The 12,694-nt window shown below is 49.3% G+C and overlaps 1 protein-coding gene across 10 annotated transcripts in view; it reads left to right on the forward strand.

Moving 5' to 3' along the window:
• CUX1 (cut like homeobox 1) overlaps nt 1–12,694 on the forward strand; it is a 349,741-nt gene that overhangs the window by 290,256 nt on the left and 46,791 nt on the right. For 7 of the 10 annotated variants that reach the window (XM_063091582.1, XM_063091583.1, XM_063091585.1 and 4 more), the window contains exons 19-20: nt 422–587; nt 1,200–1,256. The exons of the other annotated variants lie outside the window; for them this stretch is intronic. In XM_063091582.1, coding sequence (XP_062947652.1) covers nt 422–587; nt 1,200–1,256 — 223 coding nt within the window. The remainder of the gene's footprint in view (nt 1–421; nt 588–1,199; nt 1,257–12,694) is intronic. 10 annotated transcript variants of the gene reach the window in all.

Consider the following 12,694-nt stretch of genomic DNA (forward strand, 5'->3'; position numbering starts at 1 on the left):
TCAGCCTCTCCTTGTACCACAGGCAAGATGCTTTCAAATGTGGCCTCCTTAGGTTGTCAGAGTGCCAACCCTGCAGCCCTGGCATGCTCGAGACCCAGGGGTGAGGATCCCTCCCCTCCCTCTCACAGCCCGCTTCACTCTGGGAGCTGAAAGTCCCTGAAAGTCACCCTGTGACTGTAACTGTGGCTCCCCTGTGCCCAGGCATCAGCCCGCCAGTGATCCTGAAATGCCTATTCCCCAGCCCAAATTGTCATGGAACCAAGCTGTGGTTCCATGCTCAGAAGTCAGCACTCGAGCCTCCCTGTGTGTCGTCGTCTCTGCCGTGCCTGCATCCCGCGGTATGTGCCACCACTGAGGCATTTCGTGGAGCCAGGCTCATGCCTGGAGACTGATGGCCATGTGTCTTTGGTTGCCGCTCCAGGTTCTGGGCCTGTCCCAGGGCAGTGTCAGTGACATGCTGTCCAGGCCGAAGCCATGGAGCAAGCTGACCCAGAAAGGCCGAGAACCCTTCATCCGGATGCAGCTCTGGCTGAACGGCGAGCTGGGCCAGGGTGTCTTGCCCGTCCAAGGGCAGCAGCAAGGGCCAGGTAATGGCAGCCTGCCCCAGGAGGGAACCGGGGAAAAGAGGGATCTTTGGGGGAGGCGGCCAGCCACGATCTCAGCAAGAGCCTGGTGACAGCAGCCCCACCCTGGGCTAGTCTTGGGGGGGTTGGGGGAGGAATCTGTTCAAGGAGGCAGCCAGCCACCCCCTCTTATGTGGGCTGGTGCTGGGAGGTAGAGAAAACTGCCTCCTTCATCTACAACCTGTTGCCATGGGACTGACTTTAGTTTTGGGGAAAGAGAAGATTGTGCCTGACTAACTTGATAAGCAGCAGAAAATGAGTTACCAATTAAGAAAATGCTGTTTATATGTAAATATAAGTAAAAGTCAAGTAGCTAAATCAGGGAATCAGGAATGAAAATCAGCCAAAGGCATAGAAGTGAAAGATGCCATGGGCAAGGGCTGTCACCTGGCTTACCACCAACAGTGTCTTCCAAGCCTGCATGCCCCAATCGAAGCCCTTCCCTGGGGGAGTTGAGACCCCCACCCCTTGGGCCTTTGTGGATCTGTCTCTCCCGATGCTACGTTCAGTTAGGAAGCTTTAAAGGCACCCAGAGCTTTGTTCCCTCCTTTAATTGTAACCCTTTTTCTTGTTTAGTCCTCCATTCCGTGACATCACTACAGGACCCCCTACAGCAGGGCTGTGTGAGCTCAGGTAACCAGCTGATTTCTGTTGGTTTTTTATGAAATATGTCACTGCCTTTTATGTTTTTCTGTCCTCTCATCTGTGGGAGATTCAAAGGGGTCCCTTGTTCTGGATTGAGTGAGCTAAAAATACAGTACCCCATGGGTAAACTGGATTCCTGTTGGTCTTATTTTCTAATGGAAAGTGGGAGTCAGTAGCTGAGTGGAGAAGCTCCTCTGGCATTCGCTGGCCCACAGTAAAGTGCTCCTTCGCTGCTCTGTTGCTAGCTAGGCCCCGTTGCTTTCTGCGTTCAGGGCCAGGGGCAAGTCAGAGACAGATTCTGTGCTCAGGGAACTTCTAGTCTCATAGAAGGGGACAAGGCACGGGCAGGCATCGCCATCCCAGCAGGGTCATGTTAGGGGGACAGCTTGTTCATCCAAAAGGCCCCAGTCAGACTTTGAGCAAGAGAGGGGAAGATTGGCGCATGAGGATGGGGGTGGCAGGAAGGAAGGAACTGAGGAGCTACTGGACAGCTCAGGGTGTGATCAGATGCAGAGCTGGCGATGCTTAGAAAAGTGGGACCAAGGCTAGAAATGGAGCCTAGGGGCAGGCAGTGGAGGGTGGTGGATGAAGCCCGGCCGCGTCTCTCATCATCTGAGAGCCCTGAGATGTCTCTGGTTGGACTTGTTCTTTTTGCCCTGAGGATTCCTGGCCATGATGCCTGGACGGAGCCCACCTCTGTGGCCATGGCCACTGCTCCCTCCTGCTCTGAGCCCATGATTGTGGCTGCGCTTTCTCACCCAGCTTTTAGGAACAGCCAGCATCGTGAGCCATTCCTCTTTTTTCCTTTCTTTATTTTTCTAAACATGTTGATTAGTCTCCATATCCCATTGATTCATTGAAAACACAAACAAAGCTAAGTGAGGAGTGTGCAGCCCGCCAGCCTGCTGGAAGCTTTACGAGGAGAAACATGTGTAGGGAGGGGAACAGCTGGTCGGCAGCGGCTGGCGCTGCTGCAGGGCCTGAGACCCGCATGCAGATGCAGCCAGAGTGTGTCGTATCCAGGGTCCTAGTTGAGATGTTTGCGTGCTTTAGGTGGTCTGATTTGATTTTGACCAAATAGGGGCAGAGGTTGGATCTCACCTGCACCGTGGCTTTCCTTGGCTGGACATCTAAATGGAGTGGTCGTCGATCTGTAGAAGGATCACTTCATTTCTGGGCTGGCCAATTTAATTAACGAGGACCAGAGAACTTCTCCAGCACTGGCTTGCGTTCAGAATACATTAGGGAAAATAATGGACATAGTTGTTTCTGCTACAGTTTTGTGGAGGTTTACATGGAAAATTTGCCTCGCCTCCTGCTCTGATGGAAAGTTGGCCTCTCTCTTATTCTTGAGCGTTTGCTGCCTCTTCAGAGGCAGGGCTACACTTGGCAGAACCTGACTGATGTTTTCTAGATCAAAACCCCCGTTCCTAAATAAAACAGGAAGTCTCCCTTGGTTCCAGGTCTGTTACAATCAATGCCAAACCTTCTTCATGTCTGAACAAATCCTCAAAGAATGGCTTTTTACTTTTTATTGTAGCAGATCATCACCACTGTGCTGGAACATTCATAGGACAGTCACATTTACAACCTAGGAAAAACACACTGGGCTCCTAAGAGGAATGTAAATGATATTTGTAAAATATCAAATTACTTTATAGAATAAAGTCACTGAAAACTCTTGGGAAGTCTGCAGATTAGTGAACCTCTGGATAAAACTGAGTACGGTAGAATTTTTTTTGTGACAAGGTGGCAGAGGGCTCTGTCCTGGTGTCACCCCAGCAAGAGGGGAGGTTGATGGCAGGTCACTTACCCAACGCTGCTGTTGTCAGTCAGCAACAGGGAAGCTACAAGTTGAACCAATAATTATGGCGACTATGGAAAAAAACGGAAAAATCCTTTTTATAGGAAAATTTAAAATTTAAAATCATGTTGGTAGCTGAGCAAAAATGTTTCTCTGGGCTGAGAAGACCACAAGGTGCTTGTCAAGAGGAAAAGAAAGGTTATCACAGTTTGTCATAGAGTAGCAAGATTGTGGGCAGTAGTTCTGCTTGTTTGAAATTTCTTTACTATCAGTTGTTATCTTTTCAAGAAAGTTTCAAAAAACTTAAGTGGCTATGCTTTCAGTATATGGAATTTAGATTAGAAAATAGAATTATTTTTTAACAGTGAGTGTTAGTAAATCCTAACCTAACTTTCAGCAGTGCTCCTCCATAGCCAGGGCATTAAGCTGCTTCTGCTGCTGAGATTTCCACAGGATTCTGTTACCTGCTTCACCGTGGCTACCACGTAACCCTTCCAAAAGGCCCCTGGGCTCAGAAAGATGCTCTGTCCCTGCTGGTAGCTCCATCAGGTCTCTGCCTGGAGCAGCTCAGTGTGGGAGGCTCACATGGCCCATATGGCTCCATCCCTGGTTTGGTTTGTTCCTCAATATTGGTAAGAAGCACTCGGTGACTGAGAACTCAGGCCTTCCTCCCAGGTATGCAGGACTTTCAAAGACTTGCCTTCTATCTATCTGCTCGGCCAGTCACAGCCCCTCAGCGGGGTTATGGTCTCAGCAGAGGTCATGGGGGCCTAATGAGATGGCTGTGTGCTTGGTTACCATGGCGATCAAGTGCCATGTGAGTGGAGTAGCCTCCCTTACCTGAGCAGCCACTGCTGGCACAGGAACCTGTTTTCCTCTCTGAAGAATCCCCGCTTGCCCCTCTCTGCCCAGCTCTTTTGCCCTCAGTGTCTCCACGTTCCTTAACGATGTGTATGTCAAATATGATGATCAGTTTTACAATGAAGAGAGAAGCTGAAGTTCCAGTCGCATTATCATTCTTTTCTCCTCAGTGGACACAACCATTTCTACATGTTCCTTTGATAATCTGAGTATTGGGATGACGCATTGGGCATGAAGGAAATTTGATGCCATTTTTAACCACCCATGTCACTAGTGACCTATGGCTTTTTCTTGGAAGCTGATGAGGCTTCAGTGAAGAGGAAAGTGAGCAGTGAGCTCTATGCCAATCATATAAGTAACTTTTTTTTTTTAAGGAGGTTTTCAAAGGACAAATTTTCAGATCATTTACCTGTTAATATATTTCCTGGTAAGTCTTAATTTTCTGCAAACATTTTTGTGTTGGCTTCTTTCAAAGTCCCCAGTGCCTTAGCAGGTGGGAGGGAACGTGATTATATACAGGGTTGTCTCTGATCTAATATGGAAAACACCATGGCAGGTCATCCTTGGGGATTGACTCTCTGAGTCTCCCTTTTGTTTGTCTTTCATTCCAGGTATCGCCCATCACTCCTGACCTCACACTGTAAGCAGTAGCAGTGTGGGGGGGGCAGGGGGAGGAGGCACTTAGAGAGGCAGAAGGGAGGGGCCGATTAAGACTTGTTTTCCCGGAGCATGGCCTGCTTAGCATTCAGCAGTTTTTCTTAAAGGGAAGCAAAGCTTGAGATAGAATGAAGGGGGGTATGTGTGTGCGGGTAGGTAGGCAGGTGCAGAGACAGGCAGATATGATCTGATAAGCCACTGCGTAATTTATTTTTTCTTTTTCATTTCTTAAAACGCATTGCATCTTCACAATTCCCTGGGGTGATTAATCTTTTTGCCCCTAGCAAAGGAGGGAGACAAGAGACCACTCTGAAAGGGAGAGTAAAGAGGGAAAGGAGAAAGATGATCCTGGATGTGCTGTTGTCTTTACACTGTGGAGAGCTGACAGAGCCCCTGTACCCTCAGCCTGGGGACATTCTAATATGGGAGCATTTCGTTACTGACAGGCTGTTGCCTCTCTACCTGTCACGCCAGCCTCAGTGTATTACCGCAAGCTGTGGGAGCGAAGGGTGGCCTGGGCCCCTCGGGTCAACCGTAAAATATGCAGCTTTTTCCCGGTGTGTTAGTCAGGAACTGTAGGTTCCAAGTCTCCTCTGCCTGTGGAGAATTCCAGGGCTCCATGTTGCTGTTCTCATCAGCAGAACATCAGGGGCCTCATTGAGAAGACAGCTGCCGTGGTCCGTCTCTAATGTGGGTGGTCTGATGTGTGCCCCTCCCTGACCTGAAGAGCGGAGATTGGCCGGAGGCTGACCAATCCCTGTGGCCACAGCTCCCCCCCACCGCCCATCACAGACAGGCCCGTGCTCCTTTCCAGTGTGCATCCTGGGGCTCACCCAGTGCCCATCAGACAACCAGGAAAATATGTCCAGAACTGTGATACTTAGAACTCTGCCGTCAGATTCTGATGGAGTGTCCTTGAATTTGCAGTCAGTGCCCCAGTTTTAATAACTAGAGGTCAGGATGTGGGACATTTGGATGGCATGTTAACAGGAAAAGGAGGGGCTGATTGCCCCCAAAGAAAATCTCATGGCACTGTCCACAGGAGGCGAAACTCTTCACTCAGTTTCTTACCCTAGATTTTATTTTTTTCTCTTTCATCAAAATAAATCAGTGAAAGTAACTGTTGGTTCTCTCCAAAAAGAATTATTCTAACCCTTGTTTGAGTAGCTGAAAAGATTTATATATAACTGCTTTATACATAGCCGTAGACAACAGATCAAATCAAAAGAGAAACGTGGAAAGCCACGTGTGGACTGGAAAGGGCCCCTCCCTCAGCAGGTGGACACCGGGCATCGTCTGGCCTGGGAGCTCAGCCTTCGGGCACCATCATGGTGGCTCATCTGCATCTGTCTTTCTTAGTGGTAGCACACCCTGGGATGTTTTTATTTTATCAAGAGTAGCTTAGTAAAGGAATTCTCCACTCTTAAGTTCAGAAAAGACAGGGTTCTGGATGCAGACACACCCTACCTGCCTGGTGGCTGTCACCTGGCATGTGTGGGCACAGGGCTGCAGGGAGGCCCCACGGCCCTGGGGGGTCCTTTTGTGTGCGCATAGCTACAGAATAATAGATGTGCACATGTGAAGGGTTAGATGTCCAGTCACTTGCTCACTCCTTTGTGGAGACTGTCATATGTGAATGTTGCTGGGTGGTGGCCAAGACTGTGGTCTGCTGAAGGATGGCCAGTGTGCAGATTCTTGGCTTCTATGAAGTGCCATTCCATCTTGGGAAGTTACTGTCCATCTACCACTACTTAAAGTCGACCCAATATTTTGAGCTTCAAGAGTAAGACTGGAGGTCATAGATTATGGCTCAGACCATTTGGGGCAAACCAATATGGAACCAGGCTACTAGTCTAAAAACTGGTGGCTGTCCGCAAGGGTAAGCGGTGACACAACTGCTCACGTTCCTTCGGTGGCTTTGCTTGGACCCTTCGTCCTGTTGCTCCCCAGCCCCCCTTTTGGAAAAGCCCGGCAAGTCCCGTCACGGGCCTCTGGGCACATCTCCTTTCCCACCCTTTAGGCTTTCTTTGGAAAATAGAATTTACAGTACGTTGGACATTCAGTACAAGAGGCAAAAGTAGGTCATAGGAGCAAATGAGGACTTCAGTTTTCAATGGTTTCGTTCTAGGGAGGGAATGAAGATGGTTAAGTGCCTAAAAATCCTCGGGTAATTTCAGAAGGGTGGTGGGGTCACATGAGGAAGCTGGCATGTTGGCGTCTTCTGTGTGTCACATGTACTGCTGATGTCTTTAATCCTTAGTCAGTAAGTGAAAGTGGTTCCCCCCTTACAGACTGGGAAAATGGGCTCAGAGATGACAGGCAATAGCCCCCCCATCCAGAAGGAGGTGGAGGGAGCTCAGGTGGAGGACGGCCTTGCTGCCACAAGGGGTGTGCAGGAGTGAGCGCCAAGGCCCCAAGGACCTGGCCCACTGGAATGGGTGAAGGGCTGGTCCCTGGAACAACACTTGGAGAGAAGTCAAGGCCATGCTTCAAAACAAGGAACAAAACTGGGTTCAAATTATAAATGGACAGATGTCAGAAATCAGATCCATGACAAAACAAACCATTGATAGAAAACAGACACCTCAGTTCCTTGGGACGTGTCCCATGTGTCTCAGCCAGGGAGCTGGGTGGGAGAAGGGGAGGAGGCCCTCACCCATTCAGTGGCATCGGACCTGAATTCATGCAGTTTGGCAGTGGAAGGTTTAGAATCCATCAGGCCTAGGACGGAGGCTGCATGCTTCTTTGAAACCCTTTCCAGTCTAAATTCAATGAAGGTAGACACAGTGGCCTGAGGTCCTCTCCTTTGCTAAAGGACAGCCCCATCCTTCAGCTGTCATGCTCCTCCTTGCCCATGGCAGAGCACTCCCAGTACCCCAACCCCAGCCCCATGTGGGCTGGCCCATGGGCCATGCTGATGCCCCCCACAAGGAGGAAGAGGGGAGTCCCAATGGTCACTGTGCTGGGGAGACCGGGAGCCAGCCAGGAGGCTGCCCTCACCATCTTCTTCTTGATTTTGAGTTTTGTCCCTGTGGAACTGGATTCCTAAATATAGCATGAGTCTGAATTGGCAGATGTTGGGTTTGTCCTTTACGGGAGGGCCAGAATTAGTCTGTCATTTGGCACCTAAATAAAGCAGCCAGACTGCCTTTGTACCAACTTTGCGATTAGAAGAGACTGAAGCTGCAGCATTTTATTTGATGAGGAAACTTTTACAGAAGCCATAGCAGTACCTCTCAAGCCAAAAGGCTGGGCAGGGAAGACACACAGGGTCCCAAGGGACATTCCTCTTCATGATTAGACCTTCTTACTCCTGAGTTAAGGTCAGTTTTGTTTTGTGTGGTTTAAAATAGCTCATGAAATTGGAAAAGAGAATCAGTACTCCTCAGAACTAGCACTCTGAGAGAACAGCAATGGTTACTCTCATTTTTGCAGGAAAAGAAATATCTGTCCAGAGTGCCTGGAGCTGGGTTAGCAGAGGGACTCCCCAGGGGCAGCAGAAAGATGTTATAATCAATTACCACATCATAACACTGATGTATGATAATTACTGAGTGTTTCTCCTGAGATAGTGCAGCATTTGGCTGGGATGCAGCTCTTTCATGGTCCACTGCCTGATTAATATGCAAATAATAGGCTGATTGCATGATGAATGCAGAAAATGAGTTCGCTGATAACGTGAGCACTGAAGCGGGAAGATGATAAATTACTTTTACTGACTGTCCTACATTAAGTACCCTTTCTCAACAATTTCATCACAAATTAAGTAAAGCACTACGGAGAGATTAGGGAGATGTGTAAAATAATGTACCTTAATAGCTTTTCTAATACCATCGCGTATAACGAAAATGTCACTTGGTTCGGCTCAGTGTGGCCACGGGCCCTTGCAGGTCTGGACCAGTTCACTCACCTGCACATTGTGGGAAAGACAGAGGCAATGTGCTCCACCAGCGGAGGTCAGCCACGGATTCTCTAAGGTGCATTCCGTCACAGGCCGAACGCCATTACCCGCATGCCAGGTTGACTGGCAGCATCACTGAGAGGGGACAGGTTGTGGCATCCTCCGCGCAGATGGACACGTGGAAGCCTGCTGCCTACCGTGTGCCTGTGGGAAAAGAGAGTTTCTGAGCTGCAGGCCTAGAAGACTCAGAAAGACAACAATATTTAAGACCACTTTTAGCTCCTCCGACTCAGAAACTGGGAGAATGGTTACCGCTATTAAAAGGGTGATGTGCATTGCCTGCCCAAGATTATTACTTGGTAAGGGACAGGCAGGTTTGCCCAGTGCCAGAAATGAACCCTGGAGAAAAAGAGAGGACTCACACACTCACGCAGTGATTAATCTTTGATTACAGCAAAGCAATTTAACTAGAGGGTTTGTTTTTTACCATCTCAGTAGTATGTATTTAGACTGTTTGTATGACATACATTTTTCTTAATGCACAGGGATGCACTGATAAGTGTTCATACACACAGCTGGCTCAGTAATAAGGTTATCAAAGGTAATTTGAAAGCAGTATTTCTACATCAGTATGTATCTGTAGAAAAGCCAAAGCAAGGCAAGCCCTGTGCCCCCAAAGCAGAGCCAACCGTGTCACCCAGCGTCTCTTCAGCAATCTTGCCAGACTGTGAGTTCAGTACAAGAACTGAATTGTAATTTAAGCAGCATTTTAATTTTTAATATTACCAAACTCTGATTTTGATGTGCATATTTCCTTAAGATCTTATAAAAGATATACAAGAGAAATTAGCTCTGAGGGAAAGCAGATTTACACCCTGCCTGCACTGAATCCCCTGCAGTGTCCCTCCCCACCTAGGCAGAGCCCCGCCCAGCAGGCCCGAGCCCACCTCACCTACCCTCCATGCTGCCCCTCCTGTGTCTCACCCCACAGGGAAGTGCTGAGATGGTTTTTCCCCACTGTACTTTCCCAGTTTGGGAAGCAGGAAGCAGGAGAGTGAGAAACCGTCCCAACAGGAAGGGAGGGGCTGGGTCGCACAAGATGCGTCTCATTAGAGGAGCTGAGGAAGCTGACTTCGCTGCAGATATCTCATGCCCCTGAGCTGTGGCGGGGGCAGCTGAGGACCGTCCTGCCTCCATGGCTCTCAGTGTGCTGGCCTCCACCACCAGGACCCAGCCCCCAACCAACACTGAGCTCGGCCCTTTCTCCCCAGAACTCCCTCTGCAGTATTCCTTGTCCTGGGGAACAGCAGCCCCCTGGGTCTCCCCATCCCACTTACACCCACACACACACACATATGCACACGCGCGCACACACACACACACACACACACACACACACAGTTTCTATTTCCCTCTCTCTTCCTGCAGCACCCCCCTTCGGGTCGTCTCCATACCTCCAGCACTGCAGCAGCCTCTGACCAGCCGTCTTCAGTCAGGCTGCTCCTCACTAAGGCCAGACCCATCTTCCCAGTGTGCACATCCCACTGTTGCCACTTTGGTCACTTCACTTGGGGTTAAAATACCACCTTCTTAGCATGTGACCTGGCCCTGGCCCCATCTTCAGGCTCCTCTTTCCCCAAACTTCCTTCATTCGGGTGCCCCCCATCCCCATTCATTCTCCCCTTCCCTGCGCCCCCAGGCCTGGGCGCACCTTGCTGTCTCTTCCTTGCTCACCCCCAGCTTCAGTGTGATGGGTGCTGTGAATTCCCACTGCCCCTGGATGTCCCCTGTCCTGGCCCCTGTCCCAGGGTCTTTGTCGCAGTGACCTGCTTCACGACATCTGCCTCCCCCTTGGGCTACAAGTGCAGTGAGCACAGGGTCTGCCCCGTTCACACCTGCACCCCATCCCCAGGCAGCCTACCAGGCACTTAGAGGGTTTCCTTATTCTGTGAGAGGCACAAGCCCCATCTTCAAGTGGCTTAGAAGTCACGTTCGGGGAGGCAAGATACAGACAGCACAAGTTAAATAACCTTGCTTTTATCAAGCAAATTTTATTTGTTAATAAAGTATCTTGGCTCCTATGTCATTATAAGTCTTCCTTAAGCAGACTAAAAGAAGTGTATTGTTCACACACATACACAAACTGACACCTACTATGTGCCAGGGACTTTTAGCTCATCTTATCCTAGTCTTCAGTCCTGGCAGAGGGAGTGTGGAGGTGGGGTGTGTGTGAGAGAGAGAGAGAGATCATCACTCTTCCGTTTTGTAGAAGAAACTAAAGCCAACAGAGGGCATTGACCTTTCCTGGATCAGAGCAGAGGTGGCCACCCAGCCCCTGGCTCCTCCTCCAGCACCCACACCCCTCTCCATCTCCCCCACCCCCTCCCCAGCAATCTTTCTCAGGTTACTCCTTTTGCTGTTAGGAAAAAAAGTGATTTGAGAGGTTTGGTGAGATTTTCAGTGGTTTAAAGCAACGCAGGGCTGGTTGAGAGGGTGGCAGCAGCCTGGGGACAGGGAGGGATGTGCCCTGATGCTCAGTGCTGCTGGGTTTGGGAATGGACCATCCGGAGGGGAGAAGGCCTTGCAGGGCCCTTGGGAATCAGACCTGCAGTAGCAAGGCCACTCCCCCATTGGTGCCAGCCGTGGGTGCTGACTTGGAAAGAAGGCTGTTTCGTAGTATGGCCACTTTGGATGCTTCTCTGATTTTCCTTATTCTGTTGTTATGTTACTTTTGCTTTTTTCTCTGTAGGGAAATGTACAGTGGTGCAGTAAGAGGGGGTGTGGAGAGCTCCTGAGTGTCTCTGTGACTTCTATTAAAGTAGCCATATATTTTGTTTCAAGCTCCTGCTAATCAGTTAAAATACCACCCATATGCAAAAGAAGGAAACTCCATGTTTTTATGTTGGCTGTGTCTAACAAAGGCATGTGACCACGGGCCTTTGGTGGAAATCCTGGAGGGGTCATGAATATCTGCTGCTAGATTCAGAAGCCAGGTCCAGGAGGTGATGAGCCCATAAACAGTGCCACCGCCAGGGCAGGATATGGTGTTCAGATACTTCACAGCCAGTCATGCAAGAGGGTCACACATGACTGTGTGGCACAGGCCTTGTCAACATGTGACTGAAATGTAGGAGGTCAAATTAGCATGGCTATTCACCTTGGGTGCAGAGCAGCTCGTTTTTCCTAAGGAGACTGTTCAGTCCTAACGCCCAGGCTGCAGGTCTCCTCAGAGCGCAGAATGAGTGCCCCAGTGAGTCCCCGTGTTCCCAACAGGCCTGGTGTCCACATCTTGATCTGTCCATCTGAACTCGCCTGGGAAGCGTTCCAGACTGGCAGTCACCCTGTGTGGCTTCTGAAGCTGTTAGTCCTATCAGCTGGAAAGGCCCTTGCACTGGGCAGAGTCCCTCAGGGCCACCAGGGCTCCCGCTGGGTGTCCTCGCAGGGCTGTGCCACTCCCGGCTGCTAGGGCTCCATCCCTCCCCTCTCTGGTTTCCTCACCCATTCACACTTCTCCCCTCACCTTCCCCCTCCTCTCCTGCCTTCCCATCTTGTCTATCTTCCTAGTCACTTGGAATTTCCTGGCTTGGCGCAGGCTCAAAGTCTAAACTATGGACATGGTGAAAAGTGGTACATCATACCAGCCGCCAGTTAAACAATGTTTGGGTTCTTGTCAGAATGTCACAGAGTACCCTGTCATTTTGTTTCAGCAACTTGTCCTTCTGAATGCACAGTTCGCCTTATGGCATGCCAGCAGTAAAAATGTCACTTACAATAATTACTTTTTGGTGAAAATGCTTGCTGACTTCCTACCTTCAAGCTGTTTTTTACACAGTGGGGAGATAATAAGAAATGACTTTATCCTGACTGCTCAAATGAACACTAAATGGAATTTGGGTTATTATTACTGCAGATAGAGGGCTGGGTGTGGAAATTCGAACAGTGGATTGGATAAACTGCAGAGATTTGTCTCTGAAAATTATGGCAGGTGTGCATTTTCAATTGGCTTCTATTGAAAACTTAAGGCAGCTGTTGTTTGCCTGCTGTTTTTGAATATAATATTTTTCATAATCCTTTTATAGTTCCTGAATGCCTTGTGTATCTCAGAGGGCCTTGAGTCCCTGTCTCTGTTTTCTGTATCTTACTAGCCAAGCTCCTCTTATGCAAGATTCAGTGCCTTGCAAAAATCACTTTTTAATATAACAC

This window comes from Cynocephalus volans, chromosome 3 (genome assembly GCF_027409185.1).
Source record: "Cynocephalus volans isolate mCynVol1 chromosome 3, mCynVol1.pri, whole genome shotgun sequence".
Classification (NCBI taxonomy): Eukaryota; Metazoa; Chordata; class Mammalia; order Dermoptera; family Cynocephalidae; genus Cynocephalus; species Cynocephalus volans.